We start from the raw sequence: 27289 nt of genomic DNA on the forward strand, positions 1-27289 counted from the left end.
AAGATCCATCAAGTGATATTTGGATGTGAACAGAGAATCAGATGACTCCCTGTAGTGGTAAAGCTTTACTGGTTCTGCTGATCCCACTGAGAATCATTAATTGGTGAAACATAATGAAAGTTTCAAACTGCAGCTACAGCGCTGACACTGGGGACAAGCAGTCCTCTACACCCACTGACAACAACATGAGAACAAAAGTCATCAAAAAGTAAATTCAGTTCATCGCTGGAAGTGAAACGTCCATAGACTCCCTGAGGTACAGTATGTGTGCTGAAATGTTTCTTTGGACAAGTTCAATCATGTAGATTGAATCTCTGTTCAGTGTTCTGTGTCATTTTCATATCAGAAATACCAATGAATCATTCTTTCTCAAATAATTCAACAACTATTTATCCTGTTTTAAATTTGATCTCATATTATCCTGATTTCAACACTGAAAACAACTTACATTTGATCAGATGAATGTCTTTGTTTAAACACAAAAACAGCGCTCTTTGACCAGTCACTCTTAAAGGACAAACAACTGGATCCAGGTCCAGGAGAGTCTGGTCTCTGATGGATCCTGAAAGGAAAAACAGTACTGATAAAGTTATTTGAGCTCACATATTCAGTAAAATGCTCTCTGGATAAGAAACTAATTGATTAAAGAGACATTTTAACATTACTTGATACCAAAAACTCATATTTTGTCAGATGAATGTCTCTGTGTAAAGTTAATAACAGCGCCCTTTGATCATTATTTGTTTAGTCCTTAACTTATGAACTTTTTTGTAGAATAATCCAATATTGTATAACTAGATAACATGAGAACTATTTATCCTAATTCAGATTTGAGGTCATATTGTCTAATCGCCCAATTCTAATGCTGAGAACAACTTACTTTTTATCAGACGAATGTCTTTCTTTAAAATTATACCAATCATCCTTTGACTCGTCGCTCCTGAAAGACACACAGCTGGGTTCAGGTTCAGGTTCAGGTTCATCAGAGTCTGGTTTATGCTGCTTGGGGCTTCTACACAACACACACAGAGCTTTGAGTGTGAATAATGATGAAGGAGAACAGTGATGGGCAGTTAAAGATCCTCATCTCACCTCCGAGCTTCGGTCTGGCTGTCATGTTCCTCACATCGAGAGCGTTTAGAGGGAGGGACTCCCTCCTCTCTGTCCTCACTCTGATCCATGCTGCTGAAGTCACATCAACATCAGTCACACACACTTTCTACCTTCATCTGGAGAGGAAACACAGATCATCCTTTACATCATTTCTCCTGTCAGATCCTAAATATCAGCAAACTAACTCAAACCACTGGAGAGAGTTTACATGGAGGATTATATTTCAGTATTTAAGACAAGTAAGTATAAAGATATTCCAATGTGTTGGAGAGAATGAGGTGAGCAGACAACAAACCAGTGTCATACATTTTTGAAAATGTAGGCTTAAATGGCTTCTGAAACAACAATTAAGACATTACAACAAAGTCACGAGGATCGACTCGTGTACATTAGGTCAGGCAGGAGTTTAAGGAAAATGCCTGAGATTGGAGAGAATAAGGACATATCTTATATCATATAGGTTTACATTATTACCTCACATTCAGTAATAATTCGGCATTAAGAGCTGAGAGTTTGTAAAATGACCAAAATATGTTATTTATCAATGGGTGCTCTATTCAGACCTAAACTAAGATATTGGAAATTGTTCTCCAAATGGAAGCAAGTCAATGAAAAGAGAGAATATTTGTAATTTAATCTGTAGTTTCCTCATTGTTTCTTATTGCAGTGCATTTTTAACATTTCCAAAAAAGAAGAAGTTCTGAAGAAGTGACGGCCCCTGGAGTCAGAGGATGAGGATGAAAGTCAACGCCCATAAGCTATTCATAAAACCTCAGTAAACAAAAGACAATCATATGACTTATCCCCAAAATATACCACACCTGATGAGCCTGTCTTGTCTTTTGAGATAATGAGTCAGCAGGAAAAAAGGTGTTTCACAATCATAAAGTGACATAAAGTCTGACATCAGGACGTATTCTGGAGAGAGAGATAATTTACTACACATACAGTACTGTGCAAAAGTCTTAGGCCACCATTAGACTCAATGCTATAATAACCACATACTTATTTCTCATTCTCTTTATTAGAATACAACCAAAAAATACAGGAAATGTGTCTGCAGTATTAAAAAGCTTCTATAGCATAAAGTGGCATAAAGTATTTAGTGTGACCTCCCTTTACACCTGAGCAATAGCAGGAAACTGGCTCTCTTAAACCCTTAAATTGAATGCAACCTTAATTAATAATACTTAATAATGATTGTTAATTTCTGTGTACATATCTCCTGTATTTTCTGTTTGTATGATGGCGACTTTCACACATTCACAACCCTGCAATGTAAAGTAATCAAATTCCACTTACTGAACTTTGTCTCCTGAACTTCATACATTTATGCTGTGTTCAATCTTCATTTAGTCTGACCCAGTAACATATACGCTGATGCTTTTCACCTCTACAGGTATCTCACAAGTGTTACCTTTATTATGATACCAATATTATTAATATAGACCTTATAGTTACAGAGATATACTATATTCATGTTGGGTATGTCATTTTCGAGCAGGACCCTGAGCCAGAGGCTTAGGGAGGAAGAGGTTAAAAAGCTTCTATAGCATAAAATGACAAAGTATTTACATCTGAGCATTAGCAGGAAACTGGCTCTCTTAAACCCTTAAATTGAATGCAACCTTAATTAATAATACTTAATAATTAATGTTAATTTCTGTGTACATATCTCCTGTATTTTCTGTTTGTATGATGGTGACTTTCACACATACGAATATAAACTAAACTGTAAAAAAAAAGAAAGTCAAAAGGAGGAAATGTACCATCTTCTATTTATAAACTCCATTAATAACAAATGTGTATTTTTTTTTATAAGTTCGAGAGAAAACCACGACACTGTAATGTAAAGAAATCAAACTCCACTTACTGAACTTTGTCTCCTGAACTTCATCAATCTGCAGCTCTGTTGAATCTCCGTATAAAAAAAATCAGCTGTTTCTGCTTCAGTTAAATCTGCGTTTACGTCAAAGTAGTTTCTCGTGATTTTGTGTGTACGTGCGTCTGCGTGTGTTCACTATGCAGTCGGACTGGTTGGACTGAGACTTTGACTTAAGTTCAGATGTTGAGATGATATTACAACATGAATCATATTTTTAAAAAACTCAAAAAAGTGCAGATAAAGTCAACAACAAGCATTTGATTTGAGTTTTTAAATGATTTAATTGCTCCAGCAGGTCCACTGTCACAGCACTTAAAACATAATGATAAAGTTTAAATAAAATGTTATGTTGAGTGCAACAGAAAACAGACAGAGAGATTTTTTCAGAGACATAAAACCATATATAATTTCCTATAAATCATCTTATTTTCATAGTATTTCTGCTACAAAGTAAAGCCACAGGAGGAGCTAGAATCATAGTCTTAAAATCCACTGTTATACAGCCAGGATGTACTGTAAAGGATAGTTCATTTTCACATTCGATAATAAAAAAAAGGGACGTATGTACACAACAACAGGAAGAAAACTTGCTTCTACAATATTCATGTGAGCTGATTGGTCTACTGACTACCATGAGTAGAGTATTACATGATCAAGAACACACAAAATACAGTATTATAATGAAGAGATCCGTGAAGTGAGGCCTCAGCTTTGCTCTAAATGTCAGCGCTCATCTGGAGGGGAAAAGGAAACAAAAGAAAAAGTAAGGATCAGTGCTGCTGTTACAGGTGTGGTGTCAGTGAACTGGAAGAAAAACGTGGAAAAAAGAGACAAAAAGTGAAGTGAAAGAAAATGAAGACAGCTGTTAGCAGTTTATGTTAAAGACAGAAGTTAGTATGTGAATTTAATACAGTCAGAAATGCAGAATATTGGTAGATACTTTAAGTACTGAAGTGGAATATACGCAAAAGATCCCAAATAGTGGGTACTAAATTGCGTGCACGGTGCAATAGATTGTGTGTAAATGAAAACATGTGCAACAGGGAGATTCTTAATGGAGAGTTTGGACGAGCAGAAAGCTGCAAGTGCAAAATGAAATGTGATCAGGTTCTAGTGGAAGAGGTTAACTAATATATTGAGTTATAAGAAAAACTAATATTACCAGAGAAACCCACATATGGGAGAGTATTAGTGACAAAGTCAATGCTGTTAGTAAAACCACAAATATTAACACAGGTGGAAAAACTCCATCCTGTGTGTATTCTGTCATTGTGTCTCTGTCTCCTCGTCTCCATAGTAACAGCCGGTTAATACCTGCTCTTCAATGGTATTATTTATAGACGAAGTTACCGTCAGAAATAATACCTTCAGGTTTGGTAATTCACAATGCGTGTGCAAAATAACATATTTGCATTTTATCCTCTGTCTTTCCTTCTTTTTCTCTCTTTCTTTCTATCCTGTCTTTCTATCTCTCTCTCTGTTTTTCTTTCTTTCTTTCTGTCTTCCTTTCTTTCTTACTAGGTGTCTATGTGTTGATCCCGCTCTTCTTCTCCCATTTATATTTTGAATATTGACTGATATTCAATTTAATTATTTGTTTGCACATAGAAATAAATTCCAATATTTGATATATGGACACAAAGACATACACATCAAATATCAGTCGTGCTTCTCATGAACTGTGTGTGACTCAGTGAGTGTTATAATACATGCAAACAAAAAAAACAAAACACCAAAACAACAACCCAATAATAGCTGGTGGAGGGTAAGGGATCATCGTGCAGTCATGCTACATCATATTTATATTTAGATGCACGTTTGCAGAGCAGAACACATGAAATCTGCGTCTACCTGATCGTCAAACTCTCCTGCGAGTGCGAGAAGACTGTCGGTCTGAAACTGGAGCAGAAAGAAGAAAATACAGCAACGGACAAGAGAGAAAGTTTCACAGCAGAGACGCAAGAGTTCTGCTCTGGGTCGGTTCTGCTGGGTCGGTTCTGCTGGGTCGGTTCTGCTGGGTCGGTTCTGCTGGGTCGGTTCTGAACAGCATCCGCAGTTGTTTTATCTGTTTTTAACCTTCGTGTAGTCAAATTGAGCCCGTCTGTTTTGACTGTTCCTTCTTTCCTCCCTTTCTTCCTTCCTCCTTTCCTTCTTCCTTACCACCTCCTTTCCTTCCTTCCTTCTTCATCCCTTCCTTCCTTCCTTCCTTCTGTCTTCTCTTCCTTCCTCCCTTCCATCTTACCTTCCTTCCTTCTTCCTCCCTTCCTTCCTTACTCCCTCCTTTCCTTCCTTCCTTCTTCCTCCCTTCCATCTTTCCTTACTTCCTTCCATCTGTCTTCTCTTCCTTCCTCCCTTCCTTCCTTCCATCCTTCCTTCCATCCTTCCTTCTTCCTCCTTTCCTTCCATCTTTCCTTCCATCCTTCCTTCTTCTTGCCTCCCTTCCATCCTTCTTCCATCCTTCTTCCTCCCTTCCATCTTTCCTTCCTTCCTTCCATCCAGTAGTTTGAGGTACTTGTACTTTACTGTAGTGCAGTTTGAGGTACTTGTACTTTACTGTAGTGCAGTTTGAGGTACTTGTACTTTACTGTAGTACAGTTTGAGGTACTTGTACTTTACTGTATTACAAATTGAGGTACTTGGACTTTACTGCAGTACAGTTTGAGGTACTTGTACTTTACTGTAGTAATGTTTGAGGTACTTTTACTCGTACTTTACTGCGGTAAAGTTTGAGCTACTTGTACTTTATTGTAGTACAGTTTGAGGTACTTGTACTTTATTGTAGTACAGTTTGAGGTACTTGTACTTTACTGTAGTAATGTTTGAGGTACTTGTACTTTACTGTAGTAAAGTTTGAGGTACTTGTACTTTACTGCAGTACAGTTAGAGGTACTTGTACTGTACTGTAGTACAGTTTGAGGTACTTGTACTTTACTGTAGTAACGTTTGAGGTACTTGTACTTTACTGTATTACAAATTGAGGTACTTGGACTTTACTGCAGTACAGTTTGAGGTACTTGTACTTTACTGTAGTAATGTTTGAGGTACTTTTACTCGTACTTTACTGCGGTAAAGTTTGAGGTACTTGTACTTTACTGCAGTACAGTTTGAGGTACTTGTACTTTACTGTAGTACAGTTTGAGGTACTTGTACTTTACTGCAGTACAGTTTGAGGTACTTGTACTTTACTGTAGTACAGTTTGAGGTACTTGTACTTTATTGTAGTACAGTTTGAGGTACTTGTACTTTACTGTAGTAATGTTTGAGGTACTTGTACTTTACTGTAGTAAAGTTTGAGGTACTTGTACTTTACTGCAGTACAGTTAGAGGTACTTGTACTGTACTGTAGTACAGTTTGAGGTACTTGTACTTTACTGTAGTAATGTTTGAGGTACTTGTACTTTACTGTAGTAAAGTTTGAGGTACTTGTACTTTACAGCAGTACAGTTAGAGGTACTTGTACTGTACTGTAGTACAGTTTGAGGTACTTGTACTTTACTGTAGTATAGTTTGAAGTACTTGTACTTTATTGTAGTACAGTTTGAGGTACTTGTACTTTACTGCAGTACAGGTTGAGGTACTCGTACTTTACTGTGGTAAAGTTTGAGGTACTTGTACTTTACTGCAGTACAGTTTGAAGTACTTGTACTTTATTGTAGTACAGTTTGAGGTACTTGTACTTCACTGTAGTACAGTTTGAAGTACTTGTACTTTATTGTAGTACAGTTTGAGGTACTTGTACTTTACTGCAGTAATGTTTGAGGTACTTGTACTTTACTGCAGTACAGTTTGAGGTACTTGTACTTAACTGTAGTACAGTTTGAGGTACTTGTACTTTGCTGTAGTAATGTGTGAGGTACTTGTACTTCACTGTAGTACAGTTTGAGGTACTTGTACTTTACTGAAGTACAGTTTGAGGTACTTGTACTTTACTGTAGTACAGTTTGAGGTACTTGTACTTCACTGTAGTACAGTTTGAGGTACTTGTACTTTATTGTAGTACAGTTTGAGGTACTTGTACTTTACTGCAGTAATGTTTGAGGTACTTGTACTTTACTGTAGTACAGTTTGAGGTACTTGTACTTTACTGTAGTACAGTTTGAGGTACTTGTACTTCACTGTAGTACAGTTTGAGGTACTTGTACTTAACTGTAGTACAGTTTGAGGTACTTGTACTTAACTGTAGTACAGTTTGAGGTACTTGTACTCTGGGGTTCAGGTTCAGACCCACGCAGGACTCTTGACAGCCGTATTTTAAAGCAGAGTAGAAGTTAATCTGTGAAGCGTGTGTATCACTCACCACAGCGTCGATGTCTCTCGGGCCGACGTACTGCTCCAGCACCTTGTAGTCGTCGGGTGACATCGGCATCATGTTGTCCTGCAGTCTGGACGGATGTCTGCAGCACGAACACAAGAAGAGGATCCACGTTAATATGATGTGAAACTGATAATTCATCACGATGTTTATAGTGGAAATATTTTTTTTGCTGCTTGCTTACACTTCTGAGACAGATATGAGCTCCGTCTTCATGTAGCCGCTCTTCTCTGTGTTCTCCACGTCCATCGGCTCCGGAGCTGAGAGGCAGTCAAATATAAAGAGGGGTTAAAATGTAGAAAACAAACATATGAATAACACCCAGCATCAAATTTCTGCTTTTAATCCATTTAGAGAGAATATATTAGACTTTCTTTCTTTCTTCCTCTTTTTTTTTCCTTTTTCACTTCTCCAACTTCTTGTTCTCTCTCTACTTCCTCCTCTTCCTTCCTTCATTCCTTCTTTCCTCCTACTTCTAGTTCTTTCAGCTCTTCTTCCTCCCTTCCTTCCTCCTTCTCTCTTTCTTTCCTCCCTTCCTTCCTTCCTTCCTCCATCCCCCTTTCTTCCCGTTCTTCCTTCTTTCTCCCTCCCTCCCTCCTACCTTCCTTCCTTCTTTTTATCCTCCAACTTTTTTCCTCCTTTTTCTTTCTTTCTTTCTCCTTTTTCTTTCCTCCCTCCTTTTTCTTTCTTTCTTTCTTTCCTCCTTTTACTTTCTTTCTTTCTTTCCTCACTTTCCTTTCTTTTCTTCCTCCCTTTTCTCTCTCTCTCTAGGTGGATAAAATATGTAATATGTATCATTCTTTTGTGGTTACACCATTTGACATTTTCAGGAGCATTCAGTCTTACTTTTGGTAAAAAATGGTGCAAATGTCATTTCAAATGATATAAAACCAAAAAAAATACTAAATGTACATTTTAACAAACCTGATGCTGCTTTTAAAACTATTATTTTAACATATTATTGAGGAGTTGTGTGTCTTACTCTCGGAGGGTTTGGGGTAGTACTTCCCGAACGCTTTGTCTTTTGGGATGTTGGGGAAGAGGAAGCGGAGCGGGTTCTCTGGGATGTTCTCAGCCGCCATCACCTTGTAGGTGCGGATGATGTCGGGCAGCGAGACGGCACCGAGCTCCTTCTTTGTGTACGGCTCCACCGAGTGGTAGATGGGCTTAACTGAGCGGAGAGGGAGAAATCAGAGAAGTGATGTATTATATATCTCATTCCTCATGTCCAAAAACTGTTAAAAACACATCAAAAAAACGTTTACTTTCAATCAGTCTACATAAATGAGGATTCTTCCACCAAAGAAAATAGTCCCGAACCAATGCACAAGCCTCTACCTTTTAAAGATGAAATAATAATTGATATAAGTGCTCTCTAACTGCTCTAAACTTGTATTATTAGCATAAAAGAGTCATATGCAGCTGCAGTGATGAGTCAGCAGTTCTAAAGTGAGAGGATTTGATGCTTTTTCTTTGTCATACATCATAGCAAACTAAATTTCAAGATGTCACCTTTAATCTTTAGGTCATTTTTCCCAATATTTCTGAGATTTATGGAATAAATGTTTAATTAAGAAAATAACCATAACCTGATGTATTTTTAACAAGATGTCAGATTATTATTTATTTTATGATTATTTTGGAAAACATAACAGACATCTTTCATTATTTTCTGAGATCTTATGAACCAAACGTTTAATTAAGAGAATAATAAGGATGTTAAACAAGTGAAGGAAGGAAGGAAGGAAGGAGGAAAGGAAAGGAAAGGAGGAAGGAAGAAGGAAGGAAAAGAGGGAGGAAGGAAGGAGGAAAGGAAGGGAGGAAGGAAGAAGGAAGGAAAAGAGGGAGGAAGGAAGGAGGAAAGAAAGAGAAAAGGAAGGAAGGGAGGAAGGAAGAAGGAAGGAAAGGAGGGAGGAAAGAAGGAGGGAAGGAAGGAAGGAAAGGAGGGAGGAAGGAAAGAGGGAAGGAAGGGAGGAAGAAGGAAGGAAAGGAGGGAGGGAGGAAGGAAGGTAGGGGGGAGGAAAGAAAGAGAGAAGGAGGGAGGAAGGAAGGAGGGGAAAGAAAGAATGAAAGGGAGGAAAGAGAGAGGAAGGAAAGAAAGAGAGAAGGAGGGAGGAAGGACAGACGGAAGGAAAGAAGGATCAGTCAAAACAGACGAGGGAGGACGACACAAAGGTTAGTCATTAATAAGAGCATCAATATCTCCACTATTGTAGTGACATCCATCCAAGATATTTCACTCTGTGCTAAACTCATGCTGCTAAAATATGGATAAACATATTAAACATATGAGCAGAGCCGTCTCACTCACGGTGCACGTCGTGTTCGATCCAGGTGAAGGTGATCGCTCCTTCTTTGCTGCTCTCGCTGAACCTGAGCAGGAAGGTTCCCGGACACTTATCGCTCAGCAGACCCTTTTCCCTCTCTTTACTGAGGAAACCCATGATGGAGCTGCACACACACACACGGTCATTATTACACCTTAGAGGTTTTTTCTTTTAAAGGTTGCATTCAGGCGGGGAGTTCTGGTCCTCTGAAATGAGGCCAACGCGGAAGTAACTTAAAACTGCATTCTATCAAAAGGCCACCAGGGGGCGACCGTTTTGGTGTCAAAAGGACTTCCGTCTCTATACAAGTCAATGGAGAATTCACCAACTTCTCACTTGATTTCTAACCTCAGTAAACGTTTTCAAAATGTGTTTATGGTCTCAATCGCTAGTTTAAAGCCTTCTTCAATGCAGTATGATGTTCATTTGGGACATTTTGGCCTCCCTGATTTTATATGTGACGATAAAGCAGGGTATGCATTAGGGCGTGGCTACGTGGTGATTGACAGGTTGATTGTTTCACAGGTTCAGGAGGGCGCCTCATGCTCCTCCTGATGCCCATATAAGAAGGAATCCGTTTTTTTTTTACCCAGCATGCACAGGAAATTTTCAAGATGGCGCTGCTCAGATCCGATACTATTGGCTTCCGAGCAGCAGTCCACAAACCAATGGGTGACGTCACGGATGTTACGTCCATTTTATATACAGTCTATGGTTGCATTTCATATTGTTATAACTGTGGTCATTTTGTTTAGGTCTGCTATGTGCGCTTGTGTGCCCTGTGCCCTGTGTTCACGTTATGCCCTAGGCACCTCTAGACTGGGGCATAACAGTAGGGAGATGTGATAAAGATGCTCTCACCCGTCGTTCCAGAGTGAAAGCAGATGTCTTTTAATCAGATCCAGGATGCCTTCGATCCACAACCAGAAGGGAAAAGCTTTCTCGTTAGCACTCTGCTGCTGGACGAAACAATAAACGCATTTAAATGTCGAGCAAAAAACACACAAAACACAACAACGAAGAGGAAGAAATGTGTTTTTAGAGGAGGAGCAAAACACAAATCTGGCAATTCTGTGAAAATCTAGGATGCAAAAGATGCAGACAAATAAACATTTTGGTGCAGAAATCTGTCTGAAAATGAATATCTGTGTCACAGACAGGCTGTTTGCAGACTTGTACAGTTGTTTAAGCTCATTGTTAAAGCAGCTTTAATTAATAATTTATATTAAAAAACACTCTTGTGCAGATATTTCCCTCAGGAGAAGATTGAGAGCAAAAACAAAGTATTAAACTGCACTTTTAGACTAACAGACATCACTTTTACACATGTTTCCCTCAAGTTTTGGAGCTTTAACCATGTTTAACACAGATATGAGACATCATAACAGCATTTAATTAACAGAAAACCAGCAAAAAAGCAGGATATGTCCCCTCTAATGTTGCTCAGAGGAACTGCTGCTCACCTTGCAGAACTTGGTCCAGGGGATGTGACCCTCCGGGTTTCTCTGAGCTCTGGCTCCTGCAGAGAGAATCACAGTCAGGACTCATATTAAACTTATTCTACCTTCAGTAATTCACAGTGATCGAGATCTGCTGGTGCCTGAAGCGCCTTTAATGAACAGCAAAGGTGTGCTGAGTTAGATGCAGTTAGATGCTACCTTTGACAAAGGGAAACTAAGAATTATACTGCCTTAATCTGGATGCATTTGAGTGAAATATGATATAGAAAATCAACTAAATAAAGTTGTTCTACACACTACAAGTGTTGCTGGAAGAAGGAATGAAGGAAGGAAGGAAAGATGGAAGAAAAGAAGGAAGAAAGGAAGGAAAGAAGGAAGGAAGGAAAGAAATAATGAAGGAAGGAAGGAAAGAAGGAAGGAAGGAAAAAAGGGAAGGAGGAAGAAAGGAAGGAAGGAAGGAAGGACGGAAGGAGGGAAGAAAAGAGGGAACAAAAGATGGAAAGAAGGAATGAAAGACAGGAAGGACAGTTGGCCGGATTGGATCCTTCGGCGGGCCGGTTCTGGCCCACGAGCCTCATGTTTGACACCTTAAAGCTTCTGCTTGCTGAGTGTTTAAGTTCTGACGTTTTAGTGGCTCTAGTCGTGGTTGCTGTTCTAGGTGAGGACGTGGTCATGATTGCAGTCGTTGTCATGGTTACGGTCGTGTTTGTGTTCATGGTTGTGGTCGTGGTTACGGTCGTTGTCATGGTTATGGTCGTTGTCGTGGTTACAGTCATGGTCGTGGTCGTGGTCGTCGTCATGGTTACGGTCGTGGGTCGCGGGTTGCGGTTCTGACCGAGCAGCTTGTCCGCCAGCATGTTGAGCTGCTCCTGGCTCAGGCCTCGCTTGGTGACGGAGGAGAACTGCCAGCTGAGGACGTCAGACAGCTGACACCACTTCGCTGCCGGCGGGGAAAGAAAGAACTTCAGGTTCTGTGGAGAGAAAACAGAAAGAAGTGATTTAATAAGAGAAGACGGGTTTGTATCATCAGCACAGTCCGGATTAGAGAAGACAAAAAACCCCAAAAACTACACATATTTAAACCAGTTTTCAGACACATTTTGGCGAGATTACTCACTGTTGCTTATGAATGAGTTGTGATTTCTACAGTAGGATATAAACTGAACAATAATCATTATCAAAAGAATAATAATAATAACAGCAATTCTGACTTTTCCTTTACCTGAAATATATTATCAAACAAATAAAGTAAGAAGTTAAACATGTGAAATTTACTGTTCTGAGATTTATCTGCCAGTCAACCTTATTGTGTGTTAGTTCTGCTGCTGTTTTCTTGAGTGATAACGCACTTTAAATAAATGTTGACTTGACTTTTGGATACTGAATAAAAAACCTACAATTATTTATCAAGTAGAAACATTGACTGACAGTTTTGTGAGGACTAACCCAGCTGAATATGAGTCCTTGTATAATATAATTAAATGATTAAACGTCACCTGGAACCAGATAACAGGCAGAAAACTGATGCACGGATTAATTTAATTTAACGTTTTTGCTCAACTCAGCTTTGTACTGTAGCTGTTTGACTGAAGCGCCACAAAAACAAGAATAATTTACAACCATATTAAACAAATTTTATAGCTTACATCACCGTCTACAGATGGAAAGAGGAAATATTCAACACCTTAAAGTAAATATAAGACTCTTAATTACCTTCTAAGACTTTTCTGTGATAAGCAGATATAGGTCAGTAACATCAGCTCTGTCCATGTGTTGGTTGGTCTCTGTGTGTGTGTGTGTGTGTGTACCTTGGGCTCGGTGGTCAGCATGTTGTACCAGAGGATGGAGGCCCAGCCGCTGGGCAGCTGGCAGACGTTGGAGATGACGACAACCGGCAGAGACATGGCCTATAACAACAACAACAACAACGACACATTAACAAGCGTACAAGGGTTTCACCTCCGAGTGGATCATCCTCTACAACATATAATGATCTTTGTGTGGATGTATGACGACTGCTTTGACTCTTATAGGTCTGTGTGTGTCCTGAGGAATGCTCATATTAACTATATTAAAGGGTCTAAAGTTCCTGTGTTAATAAGGTAAAGGTTTGGGGTCTTGGAAACGATGTTTAAGTGTTATTTATGGTTCAAGACTCCACTTTCTTTTGTCCAGGAGGATGTGTGATAAGTAATAAGAGGTCTAATAAGTCTTAGTCGTAACTCTTCCCTCTTTCCTTGAAATCATTTTCCAGGACTTTTTTTCAGCTGCTACAGTTTGACAGACAAGTTTACTTTTTAATTTTAAATCAGCTCTTTCCTTCGTTTTAATGTCAAAGTTAACACAAGGAGACAGAAATACAGAAATAAATAAATGTGGAAATGTAGAAATACAGAAAGAAATGTATAAATAAATAAATAAATAAATACATGTAGAAATGTAAAATTAGCCGTTTTCACAACTAAAAAATATGTATTTATTTATGCATTTATATATTTATATGTGTATTTATTTATTTATTTTTTGTCCTTCATATTTTAGACCTTGAATATCAAAAACTAAATTTAAGACATTTTAAGGCTTTTGGAGGATCTGCAGGAACGCTGGGAGGAGAAATAATTTTCCAGGTCATTTTACTTTTTCTCTAATTTTCCAGGTTTTCCAGGAAGTGTTGGAACCCTGTTGTTGAGCTGAAGTTTAATCTATAACCCAGCAGTGTTTAGTGTATTATCTCATCTTTGTTTTTAGTGTTTTCAGATAGTTTCCAGGACAGTTCAGGCTTGTTTTTGTTTCGTGTGGCTTCTCCTCCAGCTAGCATCGTCTCACCTCCAGCTTGATGTCGAGTCCCGACTGGTTGAGCTGCAGCTCGGACTCGAAGCTGAGCGAGTGGAGCTCCTCGGTGACGATCAGAGGACCCTGAACACACACAAACACAAACACACACTCACATGACACAAAACTACACAAAACACTTATTTTGTCATTCATTTATTTGACAGGTTAGAATAACACGACACAGATGTGCTGCAGGATTTATAGTCGAGGCTAATTTGCGACTCCTGTGCATCAGTATTTTTATTAGATTAACCTTCCTGTCGTCCGTCTGTTCCTTCTTTCCTCCCTCCATCCCCCTTTCTTCCTTCCTTCTGTCCTTCCTTCCTTATTTCCTCCCTCCCTCCTTCTCTTTCTTTCCTCCCCCTACCTTCCTTCTTTCCTCTGTCCTTCTTTCTTTCCTTCCTCTTTTCCTTTCTCCCTCCTACTTTCCTCTGTCCTTCCTTCCTTCTTCCCTCCTTCCTCCCTTCCTTCTTTCCTTTCCTCCCTTCCTTCCTTATTTCCTCCCTCCCTCTTTCTTTCCTCCCCCCTACCTTCCTTCCTTCCTCTTTTCCTTTCTCCCTCCTACCTTCCTTCCTTCCTTCCTTCCTTCCTTCCTTCCTTCCTTCCTCCCTTCTTTCCTTTCCTGCCTTCTTTCCTTTCCTCCCTTCGTTCCTTCTTCCTCCTTTCCTTCCTTCCTTCCTCCCTTCCTTCCTTGACTCGAGGACAACAGGAGGGTTAAATATATAACTTATAATAAACACAAAAAAGCCCCAATTATTGTTAAAGTTGCTATTTGTATGATTTAAATGTAATTATAACATCTTTTATCATATTATTTGGCATTAATAAGGACTCCTGTGGATCTGTGTCATTCTGTATTTTGACCACTAGATGGCGCCATAGTGACATTAAACTTTAAATGTAATACTCTAACAGTCTCCAGAAAGACTGTAAACACACACTTTGTGCTTTAAATGTTTCATTACAAAGTTATATGCATGATAATAAAGAAACCTACAGGACTCAAATGCACCATGACTTTAAAAGAGGGATGAGTCCAGTAGTCATGAACCAGCTGATGCTCGTCAGTGAGTTTTATGCTCAATTTAATGTCACATTTTAGGTGTTTTTGGGCTGTTTTTATGTATTTTCTATTAATTGTTATTTTGTGCATTTTTTAAAAGTCCAACTAGAAACAGGAGTTGCAAACCAGCTTCATCTTTATAAATATACTTAACCTTTGTGTCGTCCTCCCAGGTCAAATTGAACCCGTCTGTTTTGACTGTTCCTTCTTTCCTCCTTCCTTCCATCTGTCCTTCCTCCCTCCTTCTCTCTCTTTCCTCCCTTCCTTCCTTTCCTTCCTCCCTTCCTTCTTTTCTCCCTCCATCCCCTTTTTTCTTTACTTCTGTCCTTCCTTCCTTTCCTTCTCTCCTCCTTCTCTCTTTATTTCCTTCCTCTCTCTTTCCTCCCTTCCTTCTTTTCTCCCTCCATCCCTCTTTTTCCTTTGTTCTGTCCTTCCTTCCTTTCCTTCTTTCCTCCCTCCCTCCTTCTCTCTTTCCTCCCTTCCTTCTTTCCTCCGTTCATCCCCTTTTTTCCTTACTTCTGTCCTTCCTCCCTTCCTTCTTTCCTCTGTCCTCCTTTCCTTCCTTCCTCTTTTCCTTTCTCCCTCTCTCCCTCCTTCCTTCTTTCCGCCCTCCCTCCTACCTTCCTTCCTTCCTTCCTTCTTTCCTCCGTCCTTCCTTCCTCCCTTCCTTTCTTTCTTCATCCCTTCCTTCCTTGACTCGAGGACAACAGGAGGGTTAATAAACCTATTTATACATCACGGTCTCTTACCTCATTTGTTCTGTTCCCGGCTACTTTTTGTTCTTTCAGTTGCTGCAAGAAGAGAAAAAGATTAAATATGTTGACTTCCTTTATACAGAAGTTTCAGTTCCATAAAAACTGTACAACTGAATTTCTTTTTTTGCACCATCATTCATTCATTTTTACTTCCTGTTCGCTCTGGAAAAGCTGCGTCTTTTATTAGATTATTACAACACTGTTTTACAATTTCTACTTCCTCCTTCCTTTTCTTTTATCCTACTGTAAAATCATTTAGACCACTTTAAACCTAAATAATTTAAAAAAACACATAAAATCAATCACTTTTTTCTCTTTCCTCCCTTCCTTCTTTTCTCCTCCATCCCCTTGTTTCCGTACTTCTGTCCTTCCTCCCTTTCCTTCTTTCCTCCCTCCTCCTTCTCTCTTTCCTCCCTCCATCCCCTTTTTTTCCTTCCTACTGTCCTTCCTCCCTTACTTCTTTCCTTTCTCCCTCTGTCCCTCCTTCCTTCTTTCCACCCTCCCTCCTAACTTCCTTTTCCTTTCCTTCCCCCTTCCCTCCTTTCCTCCCTCCATCCCCTTTTTTTCCTTACTTCTGTCCTTCCTTCTTTCCTCCCTCCTTCTCTCTTTCCTCCCTTCCTTCTCTACCTCCATCCCCTTTTTTTCCCTTCCTTCTGTCCTTCCTCCCTTCCTTCTTTCCTCTGTCCTCCTTTCCTCTCTCCCTCTCTCCCTCCTTCCTTCCGCCCTCCCTCCTACCTTCCTTCCTTCTTTCCTCCGTCCTTCCTTCCTTTCCTTCCTCCCTTCTTTCCTTTTTTTCCTTCCTTCCTTCCTTTCCTCCCTCCCTCCTTCTCTCTTTCTTTCCTTCCTCTCTCTTTCCTCCCTTCCTTAAATAATTAAAAAAAACACATAAAATCAAACACTTTTTTTTAAATTTTACGTTAAATCTAAAAAAAGCTCATCGTACCAAATGCCTGAACTCTGCTGCCAGGCTGCCGTTCGACTCCTCCATGTTCATCACTTTGGTGTTCGTTCCCAAAATGTTGAACTTCCGAAACCTGATAGCGAGACAGGAGACGTTAGCCGTGATTTATTAAACATTTATTCTCATTTAAATACTTTCCAAGAGCTAAAGAAATGCTGTTTTCTACTAAATTTGTATTATTAGGGTTTTGCAGACTTACCCTTTCTTTTCTGTAACATCCCTAAAAAAAAAGGAGAAAAGAAGAATATATTAGATTTAATCACAACATATTCAACATTTGCATGCATTAAAAGTAAAAACTAAACATTTTGCTTACTTATCAAACACAGCCTTGACTTTGAGTTGGTAGTTAAACTCTTGCAGCTTCACCAGAAACCTGAGAAAAAAAGAGACGAGACGCTCGACTGAAAACAGGAAGTTAACACAGATCTGCAAAAAAAATAACAAATATTTCTTAATTTAAGAAAACAGGACGAGACTTGAGCATTTCGTCATCGTTGCAGTTCATCCGAGTTAGGATTTCGTCTTTGTTTCTTAAACTGTTGAAACATGTTTGCTGCTTCTCTGTTTATTTGGGTTAAACGGCTCTTTAGCAGCAACAACAGGAAACCACATGTGTGATAAATATCATGAGTCATTATTAACCCTCAGCAGCCTCAACTACTAACTACAGCTGATTTATTAAAAAAAAGCCCAAAAACAGACAAGCTCAGGTTTATTTTTGTTTTTTTTGTTTCTTACCGGAGTTTTACGGTGAACTGGACGCCTGTTTTCAACACCAGGGGCCTCTGCGGATGGGTGGGCATGCAGGGCTGCCTCTCTACGACCAGAGAGCTACACACACACACACACACACACACACACACACACACACACACACACACACACACACACACACACACACAAAATAACACATTTAGATGAAATCATAACTCTAACTTATTATATTATTAACCTTTATTTTAACATCGAAAGACCATTGAGGGACAATCCTCATTTATAATGGTGTCGAGAAACATTTCAAGCATCACAACAAAACACACAAAACAATATCAGGTAAAAGAAAATAAATAAAATAAAAGGAAGGAAGGAACGAAGGAAAAGAAGACATGGAAGAAGGAAGGAAGGAACAAAGGGAGGAAGGACAGAAGGAAGGAAGGATGGAAAGATGGAAGGAAGGAAGGAAGGAAGGAAGGAACGAAGGAAAAGAAGACATGAAGGAAGGAAGGAAGGAAAATAAGACAGGAATGGAGGAAGGAAGGAAGGAAGGAAGGAAAAGAAGACAGGAAGGGAGGAAGGGAAGAAGGAAGGAACGAATGAAGGAAGGAAGGAAAAGTAGACATGAAGGAAGGAAGGAAGGAAGGAAAAGAAGACAGGAAGGGAGGAAGGAAGGAAGGAACGAATAAAGGAAGGAAGGATGGAAGGAAGGAAGGACAAGTAGACAGGAAGGGAGGAAGGAAGGAAGGAAGGAAGGAAGGAAGGAACGAAAGGAAGGAAGGAAGGAAGGAAGGACGGAAGGAAAAGTAGACATGGAAGAACAAAGGAAGGAAGGATTATACTACACTATATATATACTATACTACACTTATACTACACTACACTACTCTATAATAAATCAATTGTAAGATGCGGCTTACTTGGAGAGGAGGTTCTTGAGGAGCTCCAGAGCTCGAGCCTCCAGGTATCCTTTCTTCTGAGTGATGGGGTCGCAGTCGTAGGTGAACTTCTGCTCCAGCTCCGTCAGCTTCTTCAGGTGCTGTCGGACCTGCTGGAGACTCTCCGCTACTGCTGTGAACCTGCACGACCAAAAAATAAAGTTTTTACAAAAGGTTGAAAGAAGAGGGAATGTGTCGAGGGGCTCTAGTGAGTCTCACCAGTTCTGCAGCTGGTCCACGCAGGCGTTGGGCGGACCTCCGATACAGGCGGTCTGCTGCCGCTGCTTCCACTCGGGCAGCTCCTCGGAGATCAGGTCCGACAGTAGAGCCTGAGTGACGGTCAGCAGCTCGGACAGCTGGTTCACCACATCCTGACGAACAGCACAGAGAGACAGACACAGGTATGAAAAACACGTCTTTAAAGTCCAGCTCAGAACAAAAGATTCAACAACCAGATTAAATCATTTTAGATTATTGCACCTGAGACTCAGCTTGTAGCAGCTGGTCATTAAACTGTGAGATGATGGAAAGAAGGGAAGAAGTTTTGGAGGTGTATATGTTGTTGTTTATTTATGAGTGTGTCTCTATGAGCTATTGGATACTTGAGTTTCCCCTAAAGGTGGAGGGTCAAACTCATTTTCATTCAGGGGGCCGGATCATTAAAAAGATGGAAGAAAGGAATAATAGAAATGAGGGAAGGAAGGAAGGAATGAAGGAAGGAAGGAAGGAACAAAGGGAGGAAGGACAGAAGGAAGGAAGGAAAAGAAGACATGAAGGAAGGAAGGAAGGAAGGAAGGACGGACAGAAGGAGGGAAGGAAAGAAGGACGAAAGAAAGGAAAAGTAGACATGAAGGAAGGAAGGAAGGAAGGAAGGAAGGAAGGACAGAAGGAAGGAAAAGTACACAGGAAGGAAGGAAGGACAGATGGAAAGAAGGAAAAGAAGACAGGAAGGAAAGTGGGCCGGATTGGACCCCTCGGCTGGCCGGTTATGGCCCACAGGCCGCATGTTTGACACCTCTGCCCTAAAGTATCTATTTATCTATTATGTAGAAATGAATGATATATTATTGTCATGATTCTTCTCGTTTTTAAACATCCATTTTGAGCCATTTGAGTAGACATTTCGGAGGTTACGGGGTGCACTTGAATGCACCACGACGTCTCCAAAGCTTTTCACACAAATGCACCACAAACGCACCACAAATGCACCAGCACTTTAAAGTAAATACATCAGCATTTCCTGTCTTCTAATAGACCAATACACGATAATAATAACGTATAATACAAGTAAATGCATCAGATTTTATGTTTTATCATTTTTAAAAGAGGTGTTAAATATGTAGTGTATTTATAGAAGTGACAATGAAGCTGATTATGATTTTCCGTACAAGCCGATGCACATTTAAGCTTTTTACGAGGAAGAAAGGAAGGGAGGAAGGAAGGAAGGAAGGGAGGAAGGGAGGAAGGAAGGAGGGAAGGAAGGAATGAACGAGGGAGGAAGGAATGAGGGAGGGAGGGGGGAGGAAAGAAAGAGAGAAGGAGGGAGGGAGGAAAGAAAGAAAGGAGGAAGGAAAGATGGAAGGAAGGAAGGAAAGATTGAAGGAAGGAACAAAGGGAGGAAGGACAGAAGGAAGGAAGGAAAAGAAGACAGGAAAGGAGAAAGGAATAAAAGAAAAGAAGACAAGAAGGAAAGATGGAAGGAAGGAAGGAAGGAACTAGGGAGGGAGGGAGAAAGGAGAAGGAAGGAAGGAAGGAAAGGAGGGAGGAAGGAAGGAAGGAACGAGGGAGGGAGGGAGAAAGGAAAAGTGCACCTGAATGCACCATAGGAAAGATGGAAGGAAGGAACGAACTAGGGAGGGAGAGAGAAAGGAGAAGGAAGGAAGGAAGGAAGGAAGGAAAGGAGGGAGGAAGGAAGGAAGGAACAAGGGAGGGAGGGAGAAAGGAAAAGTGCACCTGAATGCACCATAAAGTCCTGTGTTTTTACAGTCTAAGTTTGAAGCTTTAACAAAATGACACAGACGATATTTAACGGATTACGTAAGTGGAGACGGTGATGCATGACTGCAGGGTAAAAGCTCGGAGGAAGATGTTTGTGTGCAGTGGAGTGAAGGCAAGTCAGGGCAAGTGCGTCAAGAGTTTAATTTAGGAGAGAGAGAGAAAGAGAAAGAGAAAAAGCAGCAGCTCCAAAACTAAAGAAATCAATGTCACCTGTCGTTTGCCTTTGAGCTCGAAGCACATCCTCGCCACCACCATCTTCTCTTTCTCCAGCTCCTTTGGCGTCATGCCGTTCATTTCATTCTCTAAAAAGAAAAAACACACAAAAATATGAAAAGGTTTTTTTTTCTCCCTTTTTGTGACTTTACAGGGATTAAAAAATGCTTTAGAGGAGCTTCTCTCACCTCTGTTCTTCAGCGTGTTGATTTTAAAGTCGTACTCATCCTGCAGGTCTTCTAGATTCTTGATATTTTGATCGGCAACCTGATTTAAAGAGAGAAATAGGATCCATTAATGACATCATTGAAAAGATGGAAGAAGGAGGGAAGGAAGGAAAAGAAGACATGGAAGAAGGAAGGAAGGAACGAAGAAGGAACAAAGGAAGGAAGGAAGGAAGGAAGGAATGAACGAAGGAAGGAAGGAATGAAGGAAAAGAAGACATGGAAGAAGGAAGGAAGGAAGGAAGGAAAGGAGAGATGGAAGAAGGAAGGAAGGAAGGAAGGAAGGAAAAGTAGACATGAAGGAAGGAAGAAAGGAAGGAAGGAAGGAAGGAACAAACGATGGAAGGAAGGAATGAAGGAATGAAGGAAGGAAAAGAAGAGATGGAAGAAGGAAGGAAGGAAGGAAGGAAGGAAAAGTAGACATGAAGGAAGGAAGAAAGGAAGGAAGGAAGGAAGGAAGGAAGGAAGGAACGAAGGAAGGAAGGAAGGAAGGGAGGAAGGACAGAAGGAAAGAAGGAAAAGAAGACAGGAAGGGAGGAAGGAAGGAATGAAGGAAGGAAGGAAAAGTAGACATGAAGGGAGGAAGGAAGGAAGGAACGAATAAAGGAAGGAAGGAAGGAAGGAAGGAAGGAAGGAAGGAAGGAACGAAGGAAAAGAAGACATGGAAGAAGGAAGGAAGGAACAAAGGGAGGAATGAAGGAAGGAAGGAAGGAATTGGATCCATTAATGACATTTTAATGAAGCCAAACTGTAACCTGAACTTTTCTCTCTTGTATCGCTTCTTGTTGCTCGATGTCTTACCTGCACTCTGTCTTTCATCTCCTTCACTTTGTTGTCCAGCTTCTGCTTCTCCACCACCATGGCCGACACCGTCCCCTCGCTTTCCTGCTGTAGAGAAGAAGAAAAAACAAAAAGACAAATAATAACATTAAATTATGTTTTCAAAAGACGCTAAATGTGTCAGGAAAGTAATATGTCTGAGTTTTCTTTTAGACGTAGAAAACTGCATTTTGAGTTTAACCCTCCTGTTGTCCTCAAGTCAAGGAAGGAAGGAAGGAAGGGAGGGAGGGAGGAGGGAGAGAGAAAGGAAAAGAGGAAGGAAGGAAAAGAGGAAGGTAGGGGGGAGGAAAGAAAGAGAGAAGGAGGCAGGGAGGAAAGAAGGACGAGAGGAAGGAAAGGAAGGAAGGAAAGGAAGGAACTAGGGAGGGAGGGAGAAAGGAAAAGAGGAAGAAAGGAAAGGAGGAAGGTAGAGGGGAGGAAAGAAAGAGAGAAGGAGGGAGGGGAGGAAAGAAGGAATGAAGGAAGGAAGGAAAGGAGGGAGGAAGGATGGAAGGAAGGAGGGAAGGAAGGAAGGAAGGAGGGAGGGAGGGAGAAAGGAAAAGAGGAAGGAAGGAAAGGAGGAAGGTAGGGGGGAGGAAAGAAAGAGAGAACAAGGGAGGAAGAAGGAAGGAAGGAAAGGAGGAAGGAAGGAAGGGAGGAAGAAAGAAGGAAAGGAGAGAGGAAGGATTTATTATAAAAAATATAAATTTTAGCCACTTTAGTGTTTCTAACGGTTTCAGCCCTCAAAGAAAAACAGTTTTTAGATGTTAAAAACAAACTGCAGATGTTTACCTCTGTACTCTTTGCATTGGCCAGGATCTTCTGCTCCTCCTTCAGGTTTCTGGAGATGATCATCGCCATGTGGACCGGATCTTCCTGGAACCGGTCCTGGAAAATAAAAAAAATCACTCAGCATCACTTCACTGAATAAAAACAAGGGAACATTTTTTAAGGCGGTATTTAAGGTGGTATTTCAGGCTGGCGTCTGACCTGCAGGTTCCTCTTGATCTTGCGGATGTTGTGCTGCAGCAGGAAGTTGTTCTCCAGGGCGAAGCGGCTGTGTTGGTCGTCCAGCTGAGCCAAAAGGTCGTGGAAACGGACGGTTGCCAGCGAGTCCTGGATCGCCACTGTGTCCCTGAAGAGGCCGAAGAAGAAGAAAAGAAGAATGAAGTGATACGACTGCAGCTGCAACAAACTACGTCTAATAATCCGTCATCCACTTCTTTCTTTCAGGTGGAAAATGTAACCTTCGTGTCGTCCTCCCGGGTCAAATTGACTGTTCCTTCTTTCCTCCCTTCCTTCCTTCCGTCTGTCCTTCCTCCTTCCCCCTTTCTTCCTTCCGTCTGTCTGTCCTTCCTCCTTCTTTCCTTCCTCCATCCCCCTTTCTTCCTTCCTTCTGTCCTTCCTTCCTTCCCCCCATTACCTTCCTTCTTTCCTCTGTCCTTATTTCCTTCCTTCCTCTTTTCCTTTCTCCCTCCCTATCTCCTTCCTTCTTTCCTCCCTTCCTTCCTCCTTTCCTTCCTTCTGCTCCCTTGCATCCTTCCTTCCTCCCTCCCTTTCTTCCTTCCATCCCTCCTTCTTTACATCCCTCCTTCCTTCCTTCCTTCACTTCCTTCTTTCCTCCCTCCCTCCTTCTGTCTTTCTTTCCTCCCCATTACCTTCCTTCTTTCCTGTCCTTCTTTCCTCTTTTCCTTCCTCCCTCCCTCCTTCTTTACGTCCCTCCTTCCTTCCTTCCTCACTTCCTTCTTTCCTCCCCATTACCTTCCTTCTTTCCTCTGTCCTTTTTTCCTTCCTTCCTCCCTCTCTCCTTCCTTCTTTCCTTCTTTTTTTTGTAAAGCACTTTGCAACCATGGAAAAAATAGAGAAAGATAAGGAGTATAAAATTTGTGTAAAAGATGCAAACTCAGCGTCTTCTCACCAGTCGATGCTCTCGATCCACCTGCTCAGGTATTGTCGGATGTCCATGGGGAACGAGTCGTCGTACAGCTGGTCCACCTGCTCCAGGTACTTACAGTCCAGCATCTGCAGCTGGCACCACTGCGCCATCGTCTGGGCAACAAGAGAAGCATCATTAATATCATAGACTGTATATAAAAATGGACGTAACATCCGTGACGTCACCCATTGGTTTGTGGACTGCTGCTCGGAAGCGAATAGTATCGGATCTGAGCAGCGCCATCTTGAAAATTTCTGGTGCATGCTGGGAAAAATAAAAACAGGGATTCTACTTATATGGGCATCAGGAGGAGCAAGAGGCGCCCTCCTGAACCTGTGAACCAATCAACCTGTCAATCACCACGTAGCCACGCCCTAATGCATACCCTGCTTTATCGTCACATATAAAATCAGGGAGGCCAAAATGTCCCAAATGAACATCATACTGCATTGAAGAAGGCTTTAAACTAGCGATTGAGACCATAAACACATTTTGAAAACGTTTACTGAGGTTAGAAATCAAGTGAGAAGTTGGTGAATTCTCCATTGACTTGTATAGAGACTCTCTCTCTCTCTCCTATCCTTCCTCTCTCTCCTCTCTCCTATCCTATTCTCTCTCTCTCTCCCTCCTATCCTTCCTCTCTCTCCTATCCTTCCTCTCTCTCTCTCTTTCCTATCCTCTCCTCTCTCTCCTTCCTCTCTCTCCTCTCTCCTTCCTCTCTCTCCTATCCTATCCTTCCTCTCTCTCCTCTCTCCTATCTTATTCTTCCTCTCTCTCTCCTATCCTATTCTTCCCCTCTCTATCTCTCTCATATCCTTCCTCTCTCTCTCTCCTATCCTTCCTTTCTCTCCTCTCCTATCTTATTCTTCCTCTCTCTCTCCTCTACCCCAACCGATCGAGGCAGATGGCCGCCCACTTTGAGTCTGGTTCTGAGGTGTCTTCCTGTTAAAAGGGAGTTTTTTTCTCTCCACTGTCGCCAAGTGCTGCTCATTTGGGAATGTTGGGTCTCTTTAAAATTAAAACCTGAAGAGTTCGGTTTAGAACCTGCTCTATGTGTAAAGTGCCTTGAGATAACTTTGTTGTGATTTGGCGCTATACAAATAAAGATTAAAGAGAGACAATGTAGAATGAATGTAAGAAGAAAAGCAGCAAATATTTGTTTTTTTTATGCTTGAAAAGACTAACAGTTTCCTTCCCCTCGGCCATAAGAACTATAAACACACAATGATCTTCTGCAATACTCTTGACCACTAATTCTATTGATTGATATTAAGTGCAATACTTTCCTACTCTTTCTTTCTATGCTATTCTATAAAAATGACATAAAATGATTCATATTCTGTCAAAGGACGAATCAATTAATTGACTAATTGTTGCATGTTTTCAATATACTGATGCAACATCTTAGTATTCCCAAAATGATCAATTAAAATGAATCTATTATAAGACATAAGAATAAAGTAGTCTCCCCTTCAGTCTCATTACAATAAACCAGCTGTTGGTTTATAGGAAATCATAACTGCTGACAGCTGGATTATTGTGTTCCTCCTTCATCGCTCATGCATCAGCTTCAACATCATGAACAAATTAAAGCAGAAAGTAAAACCGTGAAGTCTTTAGTTGAGGTTCATAACGAAAGCTTAGACGTTAAAAAAGAAGAGGCGAGATGCATTCAGGCTCCTGCAGGAAAGCTCAACATCATAATTCTTGCTTGTGATGCTTTAAAAAATCTGAAATAGATCAAATTAACTCAAAATGGGCAATAAAACTTGATTCTTCAGCTAAATTAGAAGATTTATGGTTACTGTTGCATCACGTGTCATTTAATGTCATTAACTTAACTCCACTTCAGTCAATCTTACTCCATATAAACTGGAAACAAGCGAGTGTTTCAGGTTTATTTTGTTATGCAAGGTTAAGTTTCATTTTCCCCACTAGTGTCTCTCTGCCTCCAGTATCAGAATCCTGATACCTGTCTAGAAAGGAAAGGGGCGGACTTTACCAAGAAGGACAACCTAAAAAGAGCCCCGAACAACTATATGATGTTAATATTCTATCTCAATATACTCAATAATTACCTATAAAAGGCCCCAAAAGCACTTTAAATATGAGAATATAAATGCTTCTACTTATGCTGCAGATCCATCCTAAGCACATTAGGATGATTAAACCTTTCTTTCACTTTTCACTTTAAGTAAAAATTTGAATGCAGGACTTATAATGTGCAGTAGTTATAGTTTTACTCCACTTTTACATACTGTTTAAGTCAAATATGACCCATTTGTACATTACAAATCTGCTTTAACACCCAATTTTAGCCTGAAATTGATTGTTTGAATTGACCCAGAAACTAATAAGTTCTCCTGTTTTGTGTAACATCACTAAGTGGATAAAGGCAAATATATAATCCTTTAAATACAAGAAAACATGCATGTAAAGATCACAATATTATGATATATACAAGACGATATCTAGTCTCATATCACAATATTTATATATATATGTTGATGTCTAATTAATATTGTATTGTAACAGCTTTCTTTCATAAGACACTTCCATATAATTTGCATTTATAGGAGATTTATTCCCTTATAGCTGCTCAAAAACACCAAACTCCATCCAGAAATTCACCTTTTTAAGGATTTATCATATAATACAATACTAAATCCCATTATTACATAAAAACTCATCCCTTTATCTGAATGATTATGTTCTTCTGCAGCATTCAGCTCACATATTATCAACCTGGTGCTTCTTATTAAATATAATTTCACCATTTAAGACACACAGCAGCTGCTAATGAACCTGTTTAAACCTTAAAGTAGTGGGTGGTGACATAGATAGTAAACCACCATGAAAAGTTACGTTTTAATAGACATAATGCTGTTTTTCTGCCCTTAGAGTATAACTAATAAGCAATAGAAAGCTGTCGACACATTAAAAGTTAGTCAATGCTTTTATAAAGTTGCAGCTTTAGCAGCCATATACATCAATAAAAGAGAGCAGATAGAGGATGTAGGGTAAATGTTGCAGCAACGTGAGTATATGAGTAGTGGAACTTACCTTTTATTGTGAGGAAATGTTTAATAATCTAAGACAGAAATGGAGGTTTTACTTCCTAAAAGGCGTTTTTCCTTCATCGAGCAGCGACTCTGCACGACAGCTCCTCAACAGCCTACTTCTGTTGCAATCGGTGTCGTCTTAGCCAATCACCGCTCAGAATTCACGAGCTAAACCCGCCTCTTGCTTGTAACAGCCAATCAGAACGACGGAAATTGGCTGTTCCATCAGATAGCCGGTGCAACCACAATAACAACTATTAACAGGGTGTATTTCGCGGTAAATTCACTATAAAGAGCACATGATGAATAGTAAACACATCTTTTACTTATTTTAATATACACAGATTATGTTAAATATATGTAAATGTTATCTTTCATTGATTAAAAGCAAAAATGATGCAAGGTTTTTGAGGGAGGAAAGCCATTACTGGAACAGCCGAGGTGACCACGTGTTTTCAGAGAAAGAGAAAGCAACCTACACCTCCGAAACTAAAACTTAACTTGAACTTGTGCAATATTTAGTCCAAAATCAAGCAGAAATGATGATATTCATGCAGATAATTGCTTGAAAAATAAGACTTTATTCATCCATAATAGTAAAAAAAAAAAAAAATAAGAAAGAAATAAGCACTTTTGACCCTAATAACAACAATAATAGTAATATAATCCTT

The 27289-nt window shown here is 40.2% G+C and overlaps 1 protein-coding gene across 3 annotated transcripts; it reads right to left on the reverse strand.

Annotated features, from left to right (window-relative positions):
• Positions 1-3260: 3260 nt before the first annotated feature.
• On the reverse strand, positions 3261-26732 carry stat1a (signal transducer and activator of transcription 1a). 3 transcript variants are annotated; one of them, XM_062414463.1, is made up of 25 exons: positions 26620-26732; positions 23539-23669; positions 22611-22755; positions 22413-22508; positions 21603-21689; positions 20766-20844; positions 20575-20666; positions 18586-18737; positions 18349-18507; positions 17453-17545; positions 17028-17087; positions 16911-16931; positions 16694-16784; positions 15745-15786; positions 13924-14013; positions 12906-13004; positions 11933-12068; positions 11101-11156; positions 10499-10593; positions 9622-9761; positions 8293-8481; positions 7495-7570; positions 7296-7392; positions 4850-4897; positions 3261-3732 (listed from the first exon to the last, which is right to left on the reverse strand). In XM_062414463.1, the coding sequence occupies exons 2-25, from the start codon at positions 23664-23666 to the stop codon at positions 3715-3717; spliced, it is 2289 nt and encodes a 762-aa protein (XP_062270447.1). In that variant the 5' UTR covers positions 23667-23669; positions 26620-26732; the 3' UTR covers positions 3261-3714. The 3 variants fall into 3 exon arrangements, with proteins under 3 accessions (XP_062270447.1, XP_062270446.1, XP_062270448.1); XM_062414462.1 differs by having other exon boundaries at positions 10499-10596; XM_062414464.1 differs by lacking the exon at positions 4850-4897 and having other exon boundaries at positions 10499-10596.
• Positions 26733-27289: the final 557 nt, after the last annotated feature.

This window comes from Scomber scombrus, chromosome 24 (genome assembly GCF_963691925.1).
Source record: "Scomber scombrus chromosome 24, fScoSco1.1, whole genome shotgun sequence".
Lineage (NCBI taxonomy): Eukaryota > Metazoa > Chordata > Actinopteri > Scombriformes > Scombridae > Scomber > Scomber scombrus.